The 22,373-nt window shown below is 40.8% G+C and overlaps 1 protein-coding gene across 2 annotated transcripts in view; it reads right to left on the reverse strand.

The window, feature by feature from the left end:
* The window catches only part of APBA3 (amyloid beta precursor protein binding family A member 3), a 675,569-nt gene that overhangs the window by 302,116 nt on the left and 351,080 nt on the right, over positions 1-22,373 (reverse strand). For both annotated transcript variants that reach the window (XM_044053886.1, XM_044053885.1), the window contains exon 9: positions 4,492-4,611. In XM_044053886.1, coding sequence (XP_043909821.1) covers positions 4,492-4,611 — 120 coding nt within the window. The remainder of the gene's footprint in view (positions 1-4,491; positions 4,612-22,373) is intronic.

Raw genomic sequence — 22,373 nt, forward strand, 5'->3', positions numbered from 1 at the left:
AAGCATCATCAGCAGTTTTGGACCTGTGCGTTCTGTCTCTGCCTTTATCCTTAGGTTTTTTTTGGAAGATTGGTAGTCAGATGGCTTACTGAGCCATATCGGAATTCGAGGACTAAGAGCAAAAATATCTAGCTACAATAAGGGCCCGACGACGTATAGTTCTGGAGATGAACAGAGCACAAAAGCGACAGCAGGGGACGTCGTGGTCTGGTCCTAAACAGGTGACAGTAAGAATGAAAGTCTCTGTGTGGTATTTGCTTTCCACAGGCGAGACAATTGTTAACTTTTTCTGACATTGGTTAGAGCAAGAAAAAAGAATCCCCAATGGGGTACTTAGCTTTAGTAGACTTCAACTTCATTTTGGAAACGAAACTTCGGTAGCGGCCGACCGGCACTCGTGCGAACTGCTTCTGCTTCAGGCTCTACGGCAAGAAAGACTGATGTAATGGCGTTGCCTGCCTGATTTTATACCACTGACAACCTGACGTCAGTCCTGGAGCGACAACCACCGACGCAAAAATACTAAGCCTCTGGTATTCGGGCCGACTGAGGGCTACCCTGGCAGGGATAACCCAAATGTGATTACTGCAACAGTGAAACACGAAGAACATCACATAGCCTACCAGATCACACATCACCACACCTCTCACATAGTAACACAACACACACACACTTTTGTGGAGGTTCTTAATAAAAATCTGCCCAAATAACAAAGACCTCCGAGGCAGAAACACAAGCAGCCATCTAATCCAAACACAACCCCCAAGACACATACCCCACATAAACAGGGTGCCGCTCAGCCTAAGCTCCTAAGGCAAAACACTTTACCCAATACACTAGTCATAGGTGACTCAATAGTAAGGCACACTGACGTCCTACTCACTAGGTTGAATAAGGAGAAAGTTACGGTTAGCTGCCTGTCGGGTGCCAGAATTCACCACATAATACACGCACTTGTGTCTCTCCACAAGTACAAATATGACTCAGTCATTGTCAGTGTTGGTGTGAACGACCTAAAATGTACCTCTCTGGACTACATGAAAAGAGACATGGAGGAGCTCTCAGATCTTGTAGCCCAGGCAGGTATGACCCTTGCCCTGAGTAGTATCCTACCGTCGCCTAGAATGATACCGCAGTACAAACAGAAAATGATTGACTTCAACAATTGGCTAAGTTTCTGGTGTCATTCAAAGGGGATCCAGTATCTGTCTGCCTGGGATGACATGCTCAGCAGACCTCAATGCTTTGCCAGAGATGGCCTGCATCTGTCACCCCTGGGATTCCGGGTACTGGCTAAGGCTCTTGCCACCCCTATAGTGCCTTTTTAGGCAATGCCCTGAAGACAAATTTACCACCATAACAAATGCAAGCAAACGCAACTTGAGGGTTATGCTACTCAACGCTAGAAGCCTAAATCTCAAAATGTACTTGCTCGAGTCACTCCTTACACTGGAGAACATCGACCTTGGTGCAATAACAGAGACCTGGTTCAAGGTTCTGGAAAGCACCCCATCGCTACCAGGCTACATTGCATATCACACCTTTCGGCCACAAATCTGGACCGAAGCCCTAAAGGAGGTGTGGACCGAAGCCCCAAAGGTGGTGGTGTATCCATCTTTATAAGGGATACACACACCCCTCCAGACTGGTTGCCCAACACAATGCATCAGAGATACTACAGGTACAACTAACACTGGATAAAACTGCAATCCAGGTTGTAGCCTGCTATAGGTCCCCCACAATGTTCTAAGACTCCCACTCTGCATTCCTGAACACTCTGGAAAGCATTAAGGTTCAACCTAATACCCTTATACCGGCAGACTAACTACCCCTCCATTAGCTGGGAAAATTACTCCTGTCCCAATTCTTTTGCCCAAAGATTTCTAGAATTCATTAATTCCAACACCCTGGACTAACCATTCTCACGCCCACCAGAGGTAGAAACATTCTCGACCTGTTCATTACAAACATGGGGGACCGCTGCTCTACATCAGTAATCAACTCCTCCCTAGTTAGATCTAACCACAAATTCATCACAGTCGATATCCAAAATCCCACCCTCACCCCCCCCATGAAGGAAACCACAGTGAAGAACTTCACCAAAGCCAATTTTGAGCTTCTAAAGGCAGAGGTGTCAAACTTCACATCATCCATGCAAATGGGGAATGGATGCATGGCTGCTGAATCATACATCAAGGCGCTGTATGAGCACTTACACAAGTGCATGGATCAGACCATACCAAACAGAACCAAGATCGTGCTCTCCAAAAAAATGAAGCCAATCTGGTGGTCCCCTGCCATTAACAAACTCTACAACAGAAAGAAAAACTGTTGCAGAAAAGGGTAAAGTCCCAAGAATGGAAAAATTCCCCTGTAGTCTCAGCAAAAAACTGAGATCTGTCATCAAATTCTCCAAAGCTAGTTACGAAAACAAAATTGCTACAGATGCTAAAGATGACCACAAGGCATTCTATAGCTATCTCAAGAATCTCCATAACAATACAAAGAGGTGCTCTGAGCTACTGCACAACGGCACCACATATACTGAACCAACAGATATTGCCAACACCTTGGCCGACAGGTTTAGTGCAAACTTAAACTCCCCTTCACCCCCCCCCCCCCAAAGGACCCATCCCAATACCAGAGGAATGCCAAATCCCTAATATCACGGCTGCACAGGTAGAAGGCGCACTATCCAAAGCCAAAAATACAGCTTCTATGAGACCTGATAATATACCTGGCTGTGTTCTACACGAATTACACAGGGAACTGGCACCACACCTGAGTTCCTTGTTCAACCACAGCCTCACTTCATGCTTTGCTCCCATGGAATGGTGCACCGTTACAATCATTCCACTCCACAATGGAGGAGTAACTATTGATCCTGGAAACTACCGCCCCATCAGCCTGATGAGCCTAATCTTTAAGGCCTTGGAACACATCATTATGGACCTCATAAATAGGGATATAGGAAACCTCCAAACCCTGGAACCTTCACAGTTTGGGTTTGTGAATGGCAGATCATGTCTGCTCAACTAGACAGACTTCTTCAAATCTGTCACCAGAGCTGTTGATGAAGGCAAGGTAGTCCATACAGCCTACCTCAATCTAGCCAAGGCCTTCGACACCATCCCTCCACTCTGGGATCATTGACAGACTCACTAACCTAGGCATTAACCCCTATGTCATAAGATGGGTTGCCAACTATCTCATGGACAGAATGCACACGGTGAAAGTAGCGGACTCCAAATCCGACTTCCTGACAGTTACAAGTGGAGTCCCACAGGAATCTGCCCTGGGTCCTCTCCTGTTTGGTATCTACTTCTCCAAAGTTCAGGCCAACACCAAGGGACTCTGGTTAACCAAATTCATGGATGACTGCAAGCTGGGAGCTATTATTGATTCTCAAGCTGATGTAGACATCCTACAAAAAGGCCTCACAGACACCAACGACTGGTGCTAGAACCATGGTCTTAAGCTCAATGCTAAAAAGTGCATCGTTATCCTCTTTGGGAAAAACACAGCGCCCACGAACTACCACATCGACGGTAGCCCTCTCAACAACCGTGGTTTGATAAGAGATCTAGGGACACAGGTAGATAGCAACCTCTCCTTCAACAACCATGCTGCCACAGTAGTTAGAAAGTCCTTCTATGTGGCACACCTCATTACAAAAGTTTCTCATCCAGGAAGAAAGAAGTCAGAATCCCTCTCTACTCATCCCTCAATAGATCCATTATAGAGTACAATGCCCCATTCGGCATGTACCTCACTAGACACCTAAAACAACTAGAGAGGCCACAAAAATTCCTCACAAAGACGATCCTAGGACTCACACACATGTCCCATACAGACAGACTCAAAAAATTCCATCTATACTCCATCTCATATTGCCTACTTAGAGGCAATCTCTGCTTGACTTACAAGGCAATGTCTGACCCAGTGTTGCTAGACATAATTCATCTGAAAAAGTCTCAATCCCTCTGTACCACATGCTCCAAAGACCTCAACCTCATCACCACAATAAACAGAACCTGCTGAAGGGACAGGTTCCTAAACCCAGAGACTTCCCATACTCTGGAATAAACTCCCCATTCATGACAAGCAGAGCACCTCACTAGCCCTCTTCAAGAAAAATCTTGACGAGTGGATGGGTAACAGGAAATTCACCCCGGGGATCACTTCAACAGCCTTGCTCGATAGGGACACAAGAAACTAACATCTAGCAACAGGACAACTGGGAATAATATTCTTGGGCTTGGCTTGTGTTGGCTCCAGGGCCATTAGCCTAGAACTCACCTATGAATGATGAAACAAGTACAAAATACAATGTAGCCTGCTCTATATTACATTATCCCAAAATATTCAATCTAACACCTCAGTTTAAAAACTTGCTATTTGATCAGTTTTATGGCAGCCTGCCTTAAAGGAAATAACCCTGACACATTAAAAAAAATACACCAAAGGTAATGGATGAGTCATTTTACTTACAATTCCCTCCTCCACACAGAATCCAAGTTGGTGTTTTGTGTCTGGCCGTTTGATTATTGCCATGGTAACTGGTGGGCAGTGGACAATATTCAGCTTTACTTCAGCCTGATACTTTACGTCCTTCAAAATAAAAAACAGGAAGACTATTTGGTTACATGAAACCAATACAATTTCATAAATGCAAACAGCTTCTTCAGACTATATCACAAGTGAGAGCAGACAATCCAAAAAATAAATAGCATACTCGCTGTTATTTTCATAGCTGCTTACATGTACCTTTACCTTTGTCTTCATTACATCACAGATTTCTGCTTCAGTGGATATGGTTACAGCATCTCCATGTTGGAGGTGGCTTGTAGGCAACACCTCAATCTAGCTAACAGCTAATTAGCAACAGTGGTGATATGCTCCAGTGAATAACAAATCCATCCACAACCCCTTTTCTCCATTTTGCACATGAGATCGGGTGTCACTTTGTCACTGTGACAATCAACTACAGCCAAAGTTTACACCGCTGTGTGGCTAGCCCTACCGTGGTAGTTCTTCCACATAACACATTCACGTATGCGCACACACACACACACACACACACACACACACACACACACACACACACACACACACACACACACACACACACACACACACACCTATGGCTGATTTAGTGTATCCAATCCACCTACTTTAGAATGTGGGAGGAAACTGGAGCACCAGGGGGAAACCCATGCAAACACAAGGAGGACATGCAGACTCCACACAGAAGGCACCCCAGCTGAGAACTGTACCAGGGAACTAGTAGCTGTAAGACAACAACACTATCTATTGTGCCACAGCAAGTATGCTATCTTATTTCTGATTTATTAACCATGGGTGTGGCTAATAGGGAAAACTATTCAAAAAATGAAAATAATATTTTTTAAAGAAGAACAAGGTACAAATGATTGAAATGCAACAAAAAATACAGCAGCCATCAGTCAGTTTACACTCTGTCTATAGTGTTACATCAAAAGGAAGATAAACCGCATTGGTAACAGGCGGCCACTTTAATTCAGAAAGAATCAGCAGGCAAGTATTTCCTGCCTGACTACAAGAGTAAAGTGAAAGTTGCAGAGGAAAATGACTGCATATAGATGCATTTTCATGCACATAGTATCCTGCATGAAGTAAAACCCTAATGATAATTATTATTCACTTTCCCTGTCCTGACTTTTGGGATATCCCACCCACAAGAAGCGTAACTGGAAGGCCAAACTTCCAGAGCTCTATCCACCTCAGACCTTGCTCGATTCCCTTCCACTGCCACATAGGGACATCAGTGCAGGAATCACCTAATACCACCTTCAGATCTTTCTGGTCAGGCAGTTCACTAGCCATAAATACTATCAGCATAGTCATCCTTCAGTCGTCCTTCCAGAAGCCAGGTAAGTACCACACAGGGGATCTTCTTGCCTATTTTTGCACAATATTTTGAATATCTAACATATGACAGTGAATCAGAATCTTAATACGTATACCATGAGTGAAAGCCATATCCTCACAAAGACTTCCATTCTCTTTGTTCTGTCTCGATCCAGAGTATAAAATTAAGTCATCTGCATTTTGCTAGTCTCATCATGAGGACAGTCCAAGGGAGATGTCAATCTCCTGAGGAGTCTGCAGTGAAAAAGGGACGTGTGTCTGTTTCCAAGCTATTATGGCACTGGCCAAGTCGTCAGTGAACTTTTCGCCTAAGCAGCAGCATTCTAAAATGAAACATAGGGCGCAACACTGGAAGAGTGAGAATGGTCTGCCAGATGACTTATATTTCCCTATGTCCACAAATTCCAGATATACTGAGGCACGTTCAAAGCACCTGCTCCCAGATTTGGTCTCCACTGAGGCCTTTGGTCCAAATAATCTGCAGGCCACTACACCATCAACATTTCCCCTGTCTTTTTGGAGTGAAGACTCTACCATGCTGTCTGATACTGAGGCCCCCTTGATGTCAGAGTTCCATGAGGTCAACATTCCTACAGTATTTATTCAACAGTACGTTTCTTGGGATCAGACTGAAGTCTTGACTGCCTACATGTGGATCAAGGTCTCTATGGCAGTTTTACCCGAAGCCATGATGCATAAGCACCATAGAACAAACTAGTGCCAGCCAGCTTGTCCCAGCTGAGGTCAGGCAGCACTCAGTCCCTTCAACTTTTCAGGCTTCTTTCCAGCAAACTTACCAGCTCAGGATTTCACATCCTTCCTGAATTCCAAACCATCAGCTCTAGAACTTCTTGAGGTATCTGTGTCCCCTTTAAAGAAGAGAACAGTGGAACCTATCGTAGAGGATTCTGATACCCCTGATTCTGAAAGCGGATGATTTGGTTTATGTGAGCCAGATCCCATCTGCTGTTGCTTATAAGTCTAGTACAAAAGGACACCCAATCCTCTCCATTGCCACCAGAGGATTTCTCCTTCGGGCATGCCTTTTGTAAACTGAAGGGCAAGTTCCAGTGAAAGGCAAAAGGGTACTCAGAGGCCCAGCTGAAAAACAGAGCTTTCATGGGCCTGCCTGAGTTTAGGGCACTTGATGTTTTTCCAGTCACAGATGTCCTAGATGATGTGTACTTACCCACACTTCTGGGGGGGCCAAGCTTCCTTCCCTCTGCCTCTACGAAACCCGATTGCTTTTACAAGGTTATGGATGTACACAAATTCCTTTACAATAATCCTCTAGCTGATCCAGGTAAAGTGCCCCTAGATTCCAGGATGGGATATGTCCTGGTTTCATCCAATGTATAGATTCACAATAACAAGGTGAGTAGAATAATCAACAGATTTTGGAAAAGGTAAACACATCTGCTGCACTGTACTTTAGGGCCTTGAACTGCCAAATCCACATTTACTTATTTAACATTTGTTTACCGGGAAAGTATGACTGGCACAGAGCCCGTTTTCCATGGAGGCCCGGGGAGAAACTCTCCAGACGTATGTCTTTGGAATGTTGGGAGGAAACCAGAGCACCTAGAGGAAATCCACATGAATACAGGGAGGATATACAGGCACCACACAGAAGGCACCACAGCTGAAAATCAAACCGGAGAACCTCTTGTTGTGAGGCGACAACTCTAATCTAAGCTCTGCACCACTGCACCGCATACATGCTTATTCTTTCAGTAATTCTTGAAGAAGAAGATGGATACTAAGGCACAATGTATCTCAGATAATTATCTGCAGCAGTAGATACCTCTTCTCAGGTTAACAACCACTCCAAAAAAAATGAAAATATGATGCAGAGGATCCACCTTGTAGGGCAAAATTCACAAGGTTTGTGATTCACAGACATATCTTGTCGAGATCTCAGCCCCTTCCAGGTTATGAAAAGACTGAACTCCTTAATGCACACTTGGATAAGGATTTCCTCTTTGGATACCCTTGTGAAGATGTATTCAACAGAAAGGAGAAGGGCAAAACAATACAGTCTGTCAAGCAGCTTTTTCAAGCCCAACCTCAAATATTCAGCAGGAACTTCTCAGCATATTATTAACCTTTATATGCTAAATAAGAAAAGAACAAGTCAGGTAAAGGGAAAAATGAGAAATTCAGAAAAGAATGGCAAGTAAAATATAACACGAAGTCTGGGGGCCATCAAAGTCATGACTAAGCTGGGCTGCTCCCTCTTTCCTCTCTCCAAGCCCCCCTCATAACCTATCCCACTTCTTCTTTCAAATGTCAGTCTCCTCTGAAAAAGGTTTTGAGGGCTCTTGGCCTGCAATGGAAAAAAATGGGAAAGCATTACACAAGACCACTGCTTTGTTAGAATCCTTCACCAAGGGTACAAGGTGCAATTTCAAAATATTACAAGCTGCAGAGAAATTCCTCCATTTCCAAAAGACCAGTCAGGTGTGGTCAGATCAGATACCTGCGGTCACCAACAGAAAATGTATCCTCTGGGAAAGAAGGCACAGGGTTCTACTCCAGATCATTATTGGCGCCAAGAATTAAAGTTGCACAGAGACCTTATACAGAACTTCTCTCTTTAAAACAAGTTTTCTCATTGTTCCAAAGGTCAAAATGTTAACTCACCAAAGTCTTCTCCCCCTTTTAACCACCTCAAGCTCTCATGGTCACCCTAGACCTAAAGGATGCCTACCTCCACACACCCATCAACAAAGATCACAAACACATCCTCATGTTCACTGTAGGGATGGGGAGGACATTACCAGTTAAATTCCTTGCCCTTTGACTTGTCTGATGCACTCAAAATCTTTACCAAATGCCTGATTTGAATTCTTTACCAAACATCTGGCTATAATAATTGCATTCTGCAGAACAAAGGGTGTTCACATCTACCCTTACCAGGACAACTATCTCATTTAATCAGAATCCATGAAGGGGATACATGAGACTTTGGATTTTAACCTTCAGGGATCTGAGTCTCTTGATTAGCCAGAAAAAAATCAAACTTGAACCTTTTAAAGATGTTGGTCGTCCTGGGTGTGGTGCCTAGACATAAAACTTGAGTGCCATCCTCCCAGATGACATGGCCATTTATCTGAACTTTTTCTTATGGATTTCTCCTGAGCAACATTCTGAATCAGCCAGTTTCCATAGTGCTGGCTTTCTGCATACTGATAGTGTCAACAGCCCATCAGCATATGAGGAAAGTCCAACAGCATCTCTGAAACAGGTATTGTCAGACCAACATTCACCTCCTCCCGCACATCATAAAGGAAATCATATGGTGGATTCCACAGCTCCAACTCATTCTGTGACTGCCTTTCATTGCAGCCAAACTTACTATGCTCCTCATTACAGACTCCTCAGACCAAGCCTGACAGGACTCATCTGGGAACACACCAAGGTTCAGGGGACTTGACAGAAAAATGTGAATGAAACACTAAAGGAGTATATTAACTCAAATAACAAAAGGCTGGAAAAAAATGAAAAAGCTTTAGTTTCAGAATAATTTTTTTATCTTCTCTAACAGCTCCTGAATAAGTTCCAATATCCATTCCTTAAAGTCCTCTCTCTTCAACAGATAGGTGGGAAAAACGCCAGTGTCTCATTTTTATTTCATTACCCTGTGTTTTTATTTTAGTTATTACTGGCATGATCTGAAACAGTTATTGGGTGCGTATCAAGATTTCAATTAACTGAACATGTTCCTGTGAAATGTAAATTTTGTCTAGCCTAGCCCAGTTTTGGTATTTTGGGGAAAATATGTAAATTCACTACGAACTCATAGTACTGAAATTGAATCTTCCATGCCACATATTTTTATAAATTTCTTTCAAAATCTACCCTTCTTTGTTATATTTTCACTTCTGGGCCCCCCAGATGTACCTGCTGCAAATCAAATTCCAGTCCCCACCTATAACTAATATTCCTTGCTGAAAGCTAGTTATTTCTCCCAGAGCTCCATTACAGCAGTTTTAGGTGGAATATAAATAAATGCCAGTGTAATCCTCCTCCCTTGCCTGTAGCCCCTTAGTACTACAAAATCTACCACTATCAACTTGTTTATCCTCTTCTTTCACTACTGGAACTCCTCTTGCAACTAATATAAGTACTCCTCTTTTCCTCTGTCCCAAGTATTCCCCTGAGTAACCATCCTGAAAACCTTTCTTTATCAAATTCATATGTTCAGTTCTTTCCAAGCAAGTCTCCTGTAGCATAGCTATTTACACTCTACAGTTTTAATATAGTTCACTATTCTTTCTTTCTTTTTTTGTATGTAACTGTGAGAACACTGACATTTAAAGACATTACAGAAAGCATCATGGTGGTAAAAAGTTATTATTCCCACCTTTTATGTGTAACAGGCTTTTTGTTAATTGTCTAGTTCCAGCTTTTGTGTGACATGAACACACTGTGTGGTAGGTTGATCTTTTACACATTTGTGTTACACGCAAACAGTGTGTGGCAGGTTATTCTTTTATACAGTTGTTTCTTGTCTTATCCATTTGAGCCTAAGTCACATCTTACAACACTTTTTGTTTTATTGAAAGCCCTCAAACAAAAAACAAACACACCCCCAATAACCCCTAAAATCTATTAACACGCAAAACCATGTACACCTTCAAATATTGAAGTTTTACCCTCCTATTAGGGACAAGTGTCCCAAATTGACAGCCACACTCACAAACTTGGGTTAACCTAAAAAAAAGGTTTTCCGAGCTAAGAAGCATGGTACAGCCTGTGCTTCTGCTAAGTGCTGCCTGGTTGTGTCTGGGCCACCTAGATGGGAAAACACTTTAATGCTTTCAGAAAACATGATATCCTAGCCATTTCTCTTTATCAGATTATCTCCATGGAGTCAAATCACAAGAACTAGATACAGAGTTGCTACTAAGCATACATTTATTTGCTAGAAAAAAGCTTTATAATATTCAATTTTCTTTTTCATTTACTTGCTTTATCTGAAAAAATGTTACTAGATCAAGTTAAGGGCCTTAATCCAGCAATTTCCCTATGCAAAAACGAGAAAAAACACATTTTTTCTTGTCATGCTTTTTTGATCAGACTTTTTTTTTTTACATTGCATTGCCTACATTTCTTAAGAGTGAACATGGAGATTTCACAAATATAATTATTACTTTGTAACCCCAATTTGTCAATTTCCAAGTTACTGGTTGTATTCCTGTTCTTCTCCATCTTCCAAATCCTGTCTCTGTTTCATTTCCAATGTACTCTCTATACTTCTTGTCAACTCTTGGGCTTTTTTCCTTCTCTCAATCATTTTCCATTGAAACAGTGGAAAAGATTTCAGTGGCACAGTCTCTTGGTGGTCTTTATTAACAGGATAACAAGAAGCAAAAATTCCTTCTGTTTCACAGCTCACTTTTTGTGGACAAACTTTTGATTTCCTCCTTCGCACGTACTGCATGAAAAAATGATTTTGCCCCTCCAGACAAGAACATTTTAAAGATAACTGGATGCAGCAGTTTGAATCTCATGTGTCCTTCTCGACATTCCCTGAATACTGGAATAAAGTTACTCCTCTTCTGCCTGGTGTAACATGAGTAATCATGCTGCACAAACACTATGCTGTCTCCAACTTTTAGTACTTTGTTCTTCTGCCACAGTTTTGTCAGAATCAACTCTCCTGCTGGTAGGATTTCATATTTACTATTAAAAGTCTAGGTTGCTTACTCATAGCCAGGTTTGGAGCATACACACAATGTTCCCTTTCAATTAACAACTCCTGCTGTGGAACAGTCCAGTTGCTTATTTGTGCTTTCAACAATTAATACAGTCTGTTTCTTCCAGCTTCTCTGGTACAGCAGAAAACCTCAGGTTTTCCCTACGTATTCTGTCCTCTAATTTTATTATTTTTGAAACATCTCTTCTTGAACAGTCTCATATTCAGCCAGCCTTTTCTTCATTTCAACCTTGTTTTGCAGTTTTATCACCTCATCTGAATATCTGTTTAAAGCTTTTATTTTTTCCAGCTTTTTGTTACTTCAGTTGATGCACTTCATCAGTGTTTTGTTTATTTTAATCAGGTCTGTCTGTAATTGTAGCAAGAATAAAAAACAGCATCTGTTGGTTCATTAACACTTTATTAGAAAATTACACAACTTCAGTTAGTGCTTTCATCTCCTTCACCTCTTAGAGACTTCTTCAGACTAAAGTTCATCACCGATTACACTCATTAATGACTCTACTTACTTACAACTTAAAAACACTATCCAATCCACACTTTAAAACATATCACATGATATAATAAATCTAAGATTCATAGCAATAAAAATAATATAAAATCAGTGTTTTAGCCATTTTCTTTTCAAAAACATGACAAATTCCTCTCTATGATCCCAGCTGTCTGTAACTGTCATACTTTCCCCAAGGTTACTGGAAGTCATGTCTGGAGCTTGCACTGATTGTTGCTGAATAGCTGCAGTACTCTTCCCAGTCAGTGTTTTTTTTTTTCACACCTTTTGTAGCTGATTTTCTTTCAGGTCCTCTGTATTTCTTTTTTCCTAGCATCTAGGCAGTGCACTTACTAGCCAGTTATGGAAATCTTCCCAGTATGACCACTGGCTTTCTCTGCCGAGTTTCTGTTTTCACAATGGGAGAGCCAGAATTAAGCTGTTACTCAATGTGCAGGCATCTTGGAAGTCCCACCACCTCCAACACTTGAATATATTAACTAAAAAATTGTTGTGTAGCAAAGAAAACTACATTTTTTAACAGACTCCAATTGATCTTTAAACAAAAAAGAAAAGATGAATATTTGTGACTGCAAGTTAGTGTCAAGTAAGGCTGGCAAATGTGCAGACATTATTACACAATGTCTACCAAGCTGCCCAGTACTCCAGCACTGTTAGAGAAGGTGTTCTATTCAGATCAATCAAAAACATCCTAGAACAAAGTTTCTTTTACTATGTCATAGCAAGCTTTCATCAAACTGCAGGGAAGTCTTTGATCTTCCCTGAAAAAACAAAAAGTACACTGTTTGACTTCTCAAACATATAACCACCCACGTGAAACAACCACAAGTTGTTTTAGTACATTACATTCAACTGATTTGCAATCAGATACATATATTCACTTATCCATCAGCAATTAGCTCAAACTAACCAAAATGGAATACCAAACAGTTATCATTTTAAGTGTATGCTTTCAGACTAGCTGAGGCCTCTTTTGAAACACATCCAAGCCTACCCTGGGATGTCATCCAGACATCTCCATTTGAGAAACAGTAACTGAAACAACTTAATGAGACACTTAAAATTATGAACTCATGTAACCCTCTTCTCCTTTGGCAAGAGCAAAAAATGAGCAATACTAACACAGCGAGATCAAGAACAAATCTATGATAGCGGCCCAAAATTTGATTTCAGCATACAGATAGCAGTGTGCTCCTCATCTTCAAAGACCACAGAACCATCATAACCACTCTAGGAACTTTTTAATGGAGCTCTCTATTTGTCAATTTGTAGTGGATTAGTAGGCTGTATCATGATAAACTCAGGGGAAAAGGGATGCGTGTTGAGATCATTCCTAATAAAGTATTTTCTACTATACCAAAATACAATCCATGTTGTCTTAATAAATATACAGGTGACTGTAAAATAGTATTCACCTCTCTCAAAACAAAAGACATTTATAGGGCTTTACTGGAAAAGCTCACCCAGACTCTGCTACAACTTGCTGTGAGGGAAAAGTTAGTTTGCTTTTGCTTTCTTGTATTTTGTATTACTTTACTGCCTTCTATTTTGTATGTTGTGATTCGTTTTCTTTACACTGTTTTATTTGTATTCTGCTTTTAACCATATATTAAAACTAGGAAAAAGACCACAGCTGAGTCTCTTGCAAGTCATACAGAAATTAGAACAGGTCAATTAAGGAGTCACACACAAGACTGAACAGGTCAATTAAGGCTAATTATCCGTGAAATGAAGGTGAAGCTGGGAACTACACCTTCTACTTAAGGGGCAAAATAAAACATTTCAGAGCTTTACTGGAAAAGCTCACCCAGACTCTGCTACAAATTGCTCTGAGGGAAAAGTGAGTTTGCTTTTGTTCTCTTGCATTTTGTATTACTTTATTGCCTTATTCTATTCCATATGCTATGATTTCTTTTTTTTTTTACACTGTGTTTTAGTTGTATTCTGCTTTTAATTGAATATTAACACTAGGAAAGAGACCACAACTGTCTTTCTTTGTGAGTCAGCTTCCCACCCTCCCATGCTGGTGCTGTTGTATTCTTAAAATCAATTGTCCTTCTAGTTTCCTGCCCCTTAAGTTAATATGACCACTTATCTCCCCTCCCTTCTCCTTTCATTGGCTGTTGTGAGTACGCACAAAATTATCTTGCAGTCAGTAGAACCAGAATACAAAGTGCCCAGCCCCTTTCAATCTTTCTCTTTTGAAATTAGTGGTTCTTCACTTAGACAGCTAAAGGTTAACTTATCCCCTCTTTCATATCTATTTACTTAGTGCACACTGCAGTTCTTAGGATATTAACCATCTTTTTCCATCTTATCTTTAAAATCTGCAACATCTATTTCAAGTCCACCAACTACTGGAGAGCCCACATTCTGCCTCTCAGTAGTCATCTTGGGATTAGTGCTTCTGTTTTCTCATGATGAGAGAAGGAACAAAGGGACATTATTTCCTGAAGACTGCTGATTACCAGAAAGCCTGGTAATTGCTTCACAGGTGACAACTTAGAATTTGTGCTTATATTCTGCTCCGCATGAGAGAAGGAGCACAGCGCATTGATTCCTGTTTCTGTTTGGGCAGGGAGAGTCTGTACTTGACGTTCCTGACTAACCTGGTTGCTATTTAAGGCATCTACAAAGAAAAGGCTACAACAAGCCTACAGACCCTTGCATCCTCTGGGACAAGACTGTGGAACACCAAACAGGCTATGGCCTGCTTCTCATCATGGGACTGGTGCTAATGTTTTCTGGTGACAGAAAAAGCGAAGGAGCACTGTATCCCAGCAGAGTGAAGCTGTGGTGTGACAAGCACTAGCAGTAGTCAGGCAGTAGCCACTTGCACGACTCCCCCATTCTCATCATTTTTGACAAGCTAAGTCTTTTGTTTTCAGTTAATACTGCTTGATTTGTTTCTAACTTCAGAATATCTGTCTAAATACTTCATCTTAAATGTTTCAGGATCTACTTATTAGTTTCTCCTCAAGTGTTTGGCAGTGTCCTGTAGAGAAACAGATACCCTGAGTAACATTTTTCCTGTAGAAGCATGGATAAAATTTCACCAATACCTAGCTGTACACAGTACAACTAGTTTGCAGTGACAAAACTGTCCCCAGAGTTGCAAACCAGATACTCCTGAGATTGCTTTGTATTCTCACTCCAACTTAATCAATAAAAGGTGTCAGTTGCAATGGGTATAAACTTTCCCACCATCTCTGTTACCAGCTTGGTGCATATGGGCATCTTGAAGCAATGCAGAAATTGCCTCATGTTTACTGACAACCAGTTAATTCTCAAACAAACTGATATGGTTATGTGAGAGATGTATTTACACAATGTTACTGGAGACAAAGCTCTCACATAAAAGTAATCCTATTGCCAATAAGCTTGTCAGTAGTACACTTACTGCACCCATCACACATAAAATTCAAATCAGACATATAGACCCAGATATGCTGAGGCACTCAAATATAACCTTCCTAAACCCCAAAGACCTCCTAGATGAAGTACACATAACAAATACCCTCAAAAGACCTGAATGAACTCTTTTAAAACAACACCCACATCAACACATAGTCACAGCTCATGGCACCTCTACTTCTAAGTCCATAAGGCAAGCCACTACACAATCCAACATTCTGGTCATTGGAGACTCCATCGTGAGACACAATGATGTCCCTCTCACCAGGCTGAGTAAGGAGAAAGTCACAGTCAGTTAATTATCAGGGGTTAGGATCTGCCACATTACGCATACCCTCAGGTCACTGAACCACAAATACCAGTATGACTCAGTCATAGTCCATGTGGGTGTAAATGACCAGAGACGTACCTCTCTAGACTATATGAAGAGAGACATCATGGAACTCTTGGAATATGTGTCCCAGGCTGGTATGAGCCTAGCATTTTACCTTCTCCAAGGATGATGCTACAATATGAATAAAAGATGAATGACTTTTAATAACGGCTTAGTTTTTGGTGTCATTCTAAGGGGGTACAATATTTGTCACTATGGAAGGATGTGGTCAACAGACCACGCTGCTTTGCCAGGGATGGTCTGCACCTCTCCCCTCTAGGCTTTTGAATATTCGCTAAAACATCATCTTCTGCTATAGTGCCTTTTTTAGGCAATGCCAAACTGAAAGTACTTTAAACATAGCAAATCAAAAACAAGAAAATCTAAAGGTATTACTTCTCAGAGCTAGGAGTCTAAATAAAAAATCCACTATCTAGAAGCTCTCCTAACCCAAGAGAATGCTGACATCTATGCAGCCACAGAGAGCACACTGACAGTGCAAGGTAATAATGCCTTCCACACAATTAGACAGGTTACTACACAGACAGGGACTAAAGGTGGAGATGTCCCGATTTACATCAAAAATAAATATACCTGGTCAAACAGGAAAAATGCACTTGAGCTACTCCATGTTCAAATTACCATAGGCAAAATCCAATACAAATTCTTTGCACTTTCTATGACCCACGAAACCCATACCATGTACTTAAACTTATTGGAGACACTGACCATCCAATCCAATACCATATTCATGGGTGACTTTAATTACCCCACTATTAACTGGGAATCATGTATGACACCAAACATACAGGCACACTGATTCCTGGATTTTATAAACACAAACTCCCTCAATCAGATTGTCAATACACCAACCACGGGTGCAATCATGCTTGATCTGGTACTCACAAAAATGGGAAAGTGCTGCACACACCCTACTGAAATGTCTTCTCTGGTAAGGTAAGATCACAAAATGGTCTCCTTTGAAATAAAAATAAAACGTGGACCCCCAGCTAACCCTGGAATATTCAGGGACTACTCCACGGCTAACTTCCAGCTATGAAGTGATAACCTGGCAAAATCTGAAGCCCCCATAAACTCTTAGAACACTACTGCCTATGGAGAACTGTTCACAGAAACCTTGTACAAGCATGTGAATAACTGCATAGAGGCAGCTGTACCCACCAGGAAGAAGTACTGAACTAACTCAAAAAAACAAGCAACCCTGGTGGAATCACAAAACCAACAGGCTGTATAACAGAAGGAAGAAAATCACGGCAAAAATTAAGAGATGCAGCACCAAGCAAGATAAAAGGACTCTCATCAAACTAAACAAACAACTCAAAGGACAAATAAGGTCTGCCCAAAGCCATATTTGAGGTAAATTTGGCCTCCCAGGCTAAGGGCAAGGCATTATTTAGTTACATCTAAAACTTCAAAGGCAATACACAATTGTGTGCAGAGCTCATTTTAAATGGAGCCACCTAAACTAAGCCAGAAGTAGGTTAAAAACATAAAGAAGATGGTTGGGTGCACAAGCCCCAGGATAAAAAAAAAGTGCTCAATCTTGGTAGGGGCACTGGTATCAGGACTGGAAAAATGACAGTGTAGAATCCTCAAGACATAAATATTCCTATAATAGGGCTAAGCCAGGCCCAGCGGAAGGATCACCCCCCCACACACCCGTTGTAGAAGGAAGTAGCAGTCCACAAAAATCACAAAAACTGATGGACCAAAAAAAAGCCATACAGACAATAGAGTGGACTATTGAGGATAAGTAATAAATTATGTATTGTTACTATTATATAGGTTCATAGGTGCAAGAAGCCCAGAATTTCCAGACAAAAGATATACAAAAAAGATTGAGAGAAATTAGAAGAAGAAAAAAAAACTTCCACAAGAAAAACTGTCAGAAGCTTCAAATAAAACTCTGTGTTCATTAATACAACAGCTCCATGAAAAACACTATACAGACCAAGAAACTTTAGGCCGTCTGGAAAAAGAACCGACTGAGGAAGTGTGAAAATTTAAAGAATAAAATTCAGAGACATTTGAAGGGTATAAAAAAGAAACATGGACATGGGAAAGAAAGATCTGATATGGTGCAATATTTATGCATTGGAAAGGAGGAAGCCAAATTAATCAACACAAAAAAGCAGCCCAAAGATATTCAAAGAGAAATATATACAAAGGCATCCAGATATGGAAAATTTCACAATAAAAAAATGAGATCATAAAGAGGGAATGCAGAACAGATTAGTCAAGTTAAATTTAAAAAAAAAATGAGAAGCTGAAGTTATGGAATATTTGCAAAGTGAAGGATTCAGTGTAGAAAGTCTAACATAGTGTCATAACACAGCTAGATGGAACCACTAGTCCCCAAAGTAAGGAGAAACACGAGGAGCAGACGACCTCTGAAGAAGAAATATGGACATGGCATAAAAAAAGAGATTTTACATGGTGCAATATTTATACACAGGAGAAAGCAAAACGAATCAATAATAAAGAGCAGCACCAAAGATATTTGAAGAGAGAAACAAGGGCAAAGACACACAGAAATGGAAATTTTACAATACAAAAAATAAGAAAACAAAGAAGAAAAGAGGATTTGTAATGGAGAAGTTAAAGAAATAGAAACTGAGGTTATGGATTACCTGAAAAGTGAAGGACTTGGTGTAGAAAATTTAACTTGGGTAACAACACAACAAAATAGAGCAATGGACACCCAAATTAAGAAGAAACCAGTGGAACGTGAAACATCTAATCAGTTAGCATATGAAGATACTTTGGAGCCTCCCATAGGAAACCAGTATAAAGGTTCAGTTGGAGCTATACTATAAGGGAAAGAACAGGAAACTGTGGCAACTCTGACACAGTCAATGTCGTGTAGTGACATACCAGTGAGTTCCCATTTGAAAGAGCAATGGATGACATAGGGTGAAACTGAAGAGAACGTGGCACTCGAAGAAGCTCTGGAAGGCCCCAAGGCTTTCTGTGCTGGAGGAAGCCTTCTAGCTTATCAGTGGGAGTGGTAAGCACTAGGTAGCCTACCTACTACGAGTGGTTTCTGGTCCAGAAATTGTAGTTTATTGGCTGCTTGAGCAGTTTTTCCATCTCTTTCAACTTTCTGGTTTAAAAGCCCACGTTTGTGCTTGTTTCCCACCTTTCCTGTAACTAGTCTAGTCCAGATACAGTTTTGCTGTATCCAGGACTGCTTGTAAGCTTCTGAGCACCCCCCAAGCCTTTCTGTGTTGGAGGGAAGCCTTCTAGCTTATCAGTGGGAGTGGTAAGCACAAGGTAGCCTATTGACTATAAGAGTGGTTTCTGGCCCAGAAATTGTAGTTTATTGGCTGCATGGGCAGTTTTTCCATCTCTTTCAACTTCCTGGTTTAAAAGCCCGTGTTTGCGCTTGTTTCCCACATTTCATGAAACAAATCTAAACCAGATACAGATTTGCTGCATCCAGGACTGTTTGTAAGCTTCTGAGCCCCCCAAGCCTTTCTGTGTTGGAGGGAAGCATTCTAGCTTATCAGTGGGAGTGATAAGTACTAGGTAGCCTATCTATCACAAGATCCAGGTACAGATTCTTACTTTTAGCACTTGAATTTGCTTATTCATGATCAGCACTTGTTCAGAACTTGTTAGCACTAAATAAACTACAAATTACTACAGCACTCATCCTTCCTCTTTACCTAGAGGAAAACAGCTTTTGCACTTACTTTCCTCACTTGCATAGAGAAAAACAGCTTATACTCACTTTCCTCACTTGTCTAGAGGAAAGTAGATTTTTATTCAGGCATGTCCAAGGGTCAAGTTCCCAGTGTTCTTGCTTGTCTATCTGATGAATCAGGCCATCTTGGGGCAATGTAGCAATTGCCTCATGTACACAGACAACCCTCTCCTCCTACCACCCAGCACCACAACCTGTGAGAGATGCACTTATCTAGCCAAACTGGAGTTAAAGCTCTTTACAACCAAGACTGAACTTGACACTCAAGAGGAGAAGGTAAACACTTGCACCACACCACACTCATCACATAGTCTCACTAAACCTATACCACCAAAATCCATACACAGAAACACAAAAACATTCGCGGAGGCTCTCAATAATAATCTGCTCAAGCAACAAAGACCTCCAAAGCAGAAACGCAAGCAACCTCCACCCCCCCAACACAACCCAAATGACCCATAGCCCACAGATTCAGTGTGCCACTCAACCACAGCCCATAAGGCAAAGCAACGTACCCAACACACAAGTCTATAGTCAGGCACATTGATGTCCCGCTCACCAGGCTAAACAAGGAGAAGGCTACTGTCAGCTGCTTGTTGGGTGTCAGGATCCGCCACATAACCCACGCACTCAGGTCACTCCACAACAAATACAAATATGACTCTGTCATTGTCCATGTTGGTGTGAATGACCCGAGACATACCTCCCTTGTCTACATGAAAAGAGACATGGAAGAGCTATCTGATCGTGCAGCCCAGGCAGGTATGACCATAGCCCTGAGAAGCATCCTGCCATTGCCCAGAATGATACCGCAGTGCAAGGACAAAATGATTGACTTCAACATCTGTCCAATTCTGATTTGTCATCCATCCACATGTCCATTCTGAATAAAGGTCTTACTTTCATACCTGGCTTCATGGTTCCTGAAGATACATTGGCTCAGGATGTCATGTCTTTTTGCAGAAATTTAAATTTGAAACTGTTTTCTGGTGACACTGATAGTAATTTTAACAATGAGAAATTTGTCTATCACAAATCCAGTTTTTCTCCCCCTATGCATCCTATGGTACATCAGTTCCAGAATAGCGTGCTCAAAGATCTTCATTTTCGTAGCTTGGATATACGGTTTAAATCCAATAATCTCACTTTGGTTGAAAAACAAGCTATTCTGGAACTCCAAAACAACAAAGAAATAGTTATTATCTCTGCAGATAAAGGTGGAGCTGTAGTTGTACTCAACTGGTGTGATTATGATAATGAAGCAAACAAACAGCTTTCTGATCAGAGATATTATTCCATCATGCCTATTGATCCTACTTTCAGGTTCAAAAAACAGATTGATCAATTTTTGCTTTTGGCCAGGGATGAAGCTATTATTAACAATGAGGTTATGCACCAACTTATGGTCAAGGATTCTACAACTCAACACATTTATTTCTTACCTAAGATTCATAAAGACCCATTACATCCACCTGGTAGACCCATTGTATCTGGCAAAGGGTACATTACTGAGCCTTTATCTTTGTATCTTACCAAACATCTTAAACCCCTATTGCATGTGGTGCGATCACGATTGCAAGATACGACCAATTTTCTGCAGATTATTTCAGACACACAGTTGGAACCTGAATGGTTTCTATGCACATTGGATGTAAGTGCCCTATATACCAACATCCCCCATCAAGCTGGTTTGGATGCAATGGCCTATTGGTTAGAAGTATCGGGCTTATATGAAGCAAACTTCAATTCTTTTTTGGTGGGTCTAGCCAAACATGTGCTCACGAATAATGTCTTTTATTACAAGGACAATTGTTATTGGCAAACTAAAGGAACAGCAATGGGGGCATCCTTTGCCCCCATATATGCTGATCTATTTATGGCTTATGTTGAAAAACATATCATTTATGACTGCAATAATAATATATTCATGGAATATATTGACATCTGGAGACGTTATTTGGACGATGTTTGGCTAGTATGGAAGGGTGATGAATGGATTTTGTTTCATATTTGAATCACAATCTATGGGGGTTACAGTTTACTGTACACTATGATCTAAACACAATCACTTTTTTAGATGTATTAATCAAAAGATTACCTGATCACACACTAGGTACTGAGGTGTATAGGAAGTACCCCCAATACAATACCATCTTACATGCCTCCAGCTATCACCCACTTCATATTGCACGAAACATTCCAAAATCACAATTTATACGTGTAAAACGTATTTGTTCTGAGGATTATTCCTTTCAACAACATAAGGGTGACTTAACCAGCAGATTTAAATCTCGGGGTTATAAGATAGGAGATGTGCTAAAGGCCAGTCACCAGGTCAACTCTATGGATAGATCAGAACTTCTTACTTACAGAGACCATTCAGTAACATCATCACAACCCATTAGGTTTTTAACGACCTATGCTAGAAATTCTGACAGTCTAATTCTAAGTGTGCATAGACACTGGAATATTTTGCAATGTGATTATGAGCTTGCAAATATTATTCCGGATAGATGTTTATTTTCATTCAGGAAGGGGAAAAATCTCAGTTCTTTTTTTTTATCATTATAAATGTGGAAATACCTTGAATAACTCACAACCTTTACAAACAACGTTGATGGGAGAACCATTGTATGGCTGTTTTCCTTGTGGTCATTGTACCAACTGTCAATATGTAAGTAAATCCAAGCAATTTTCCAGCAGGAATTGTTCTTCA

Source organism: Protopterus annectens, chromosome 13.part0, assembly GCF_019279795.1.
Source record: "Protopterus annectens isolate FY-2018-M chromosome 13.part0, PAN1.0, whole genome shotgun sequence".
NCBI lineage: Eukaryota > Metazoa > Chordata > Ceratodontiformes > Protopteridae > Protopterus > Protopterus annectens.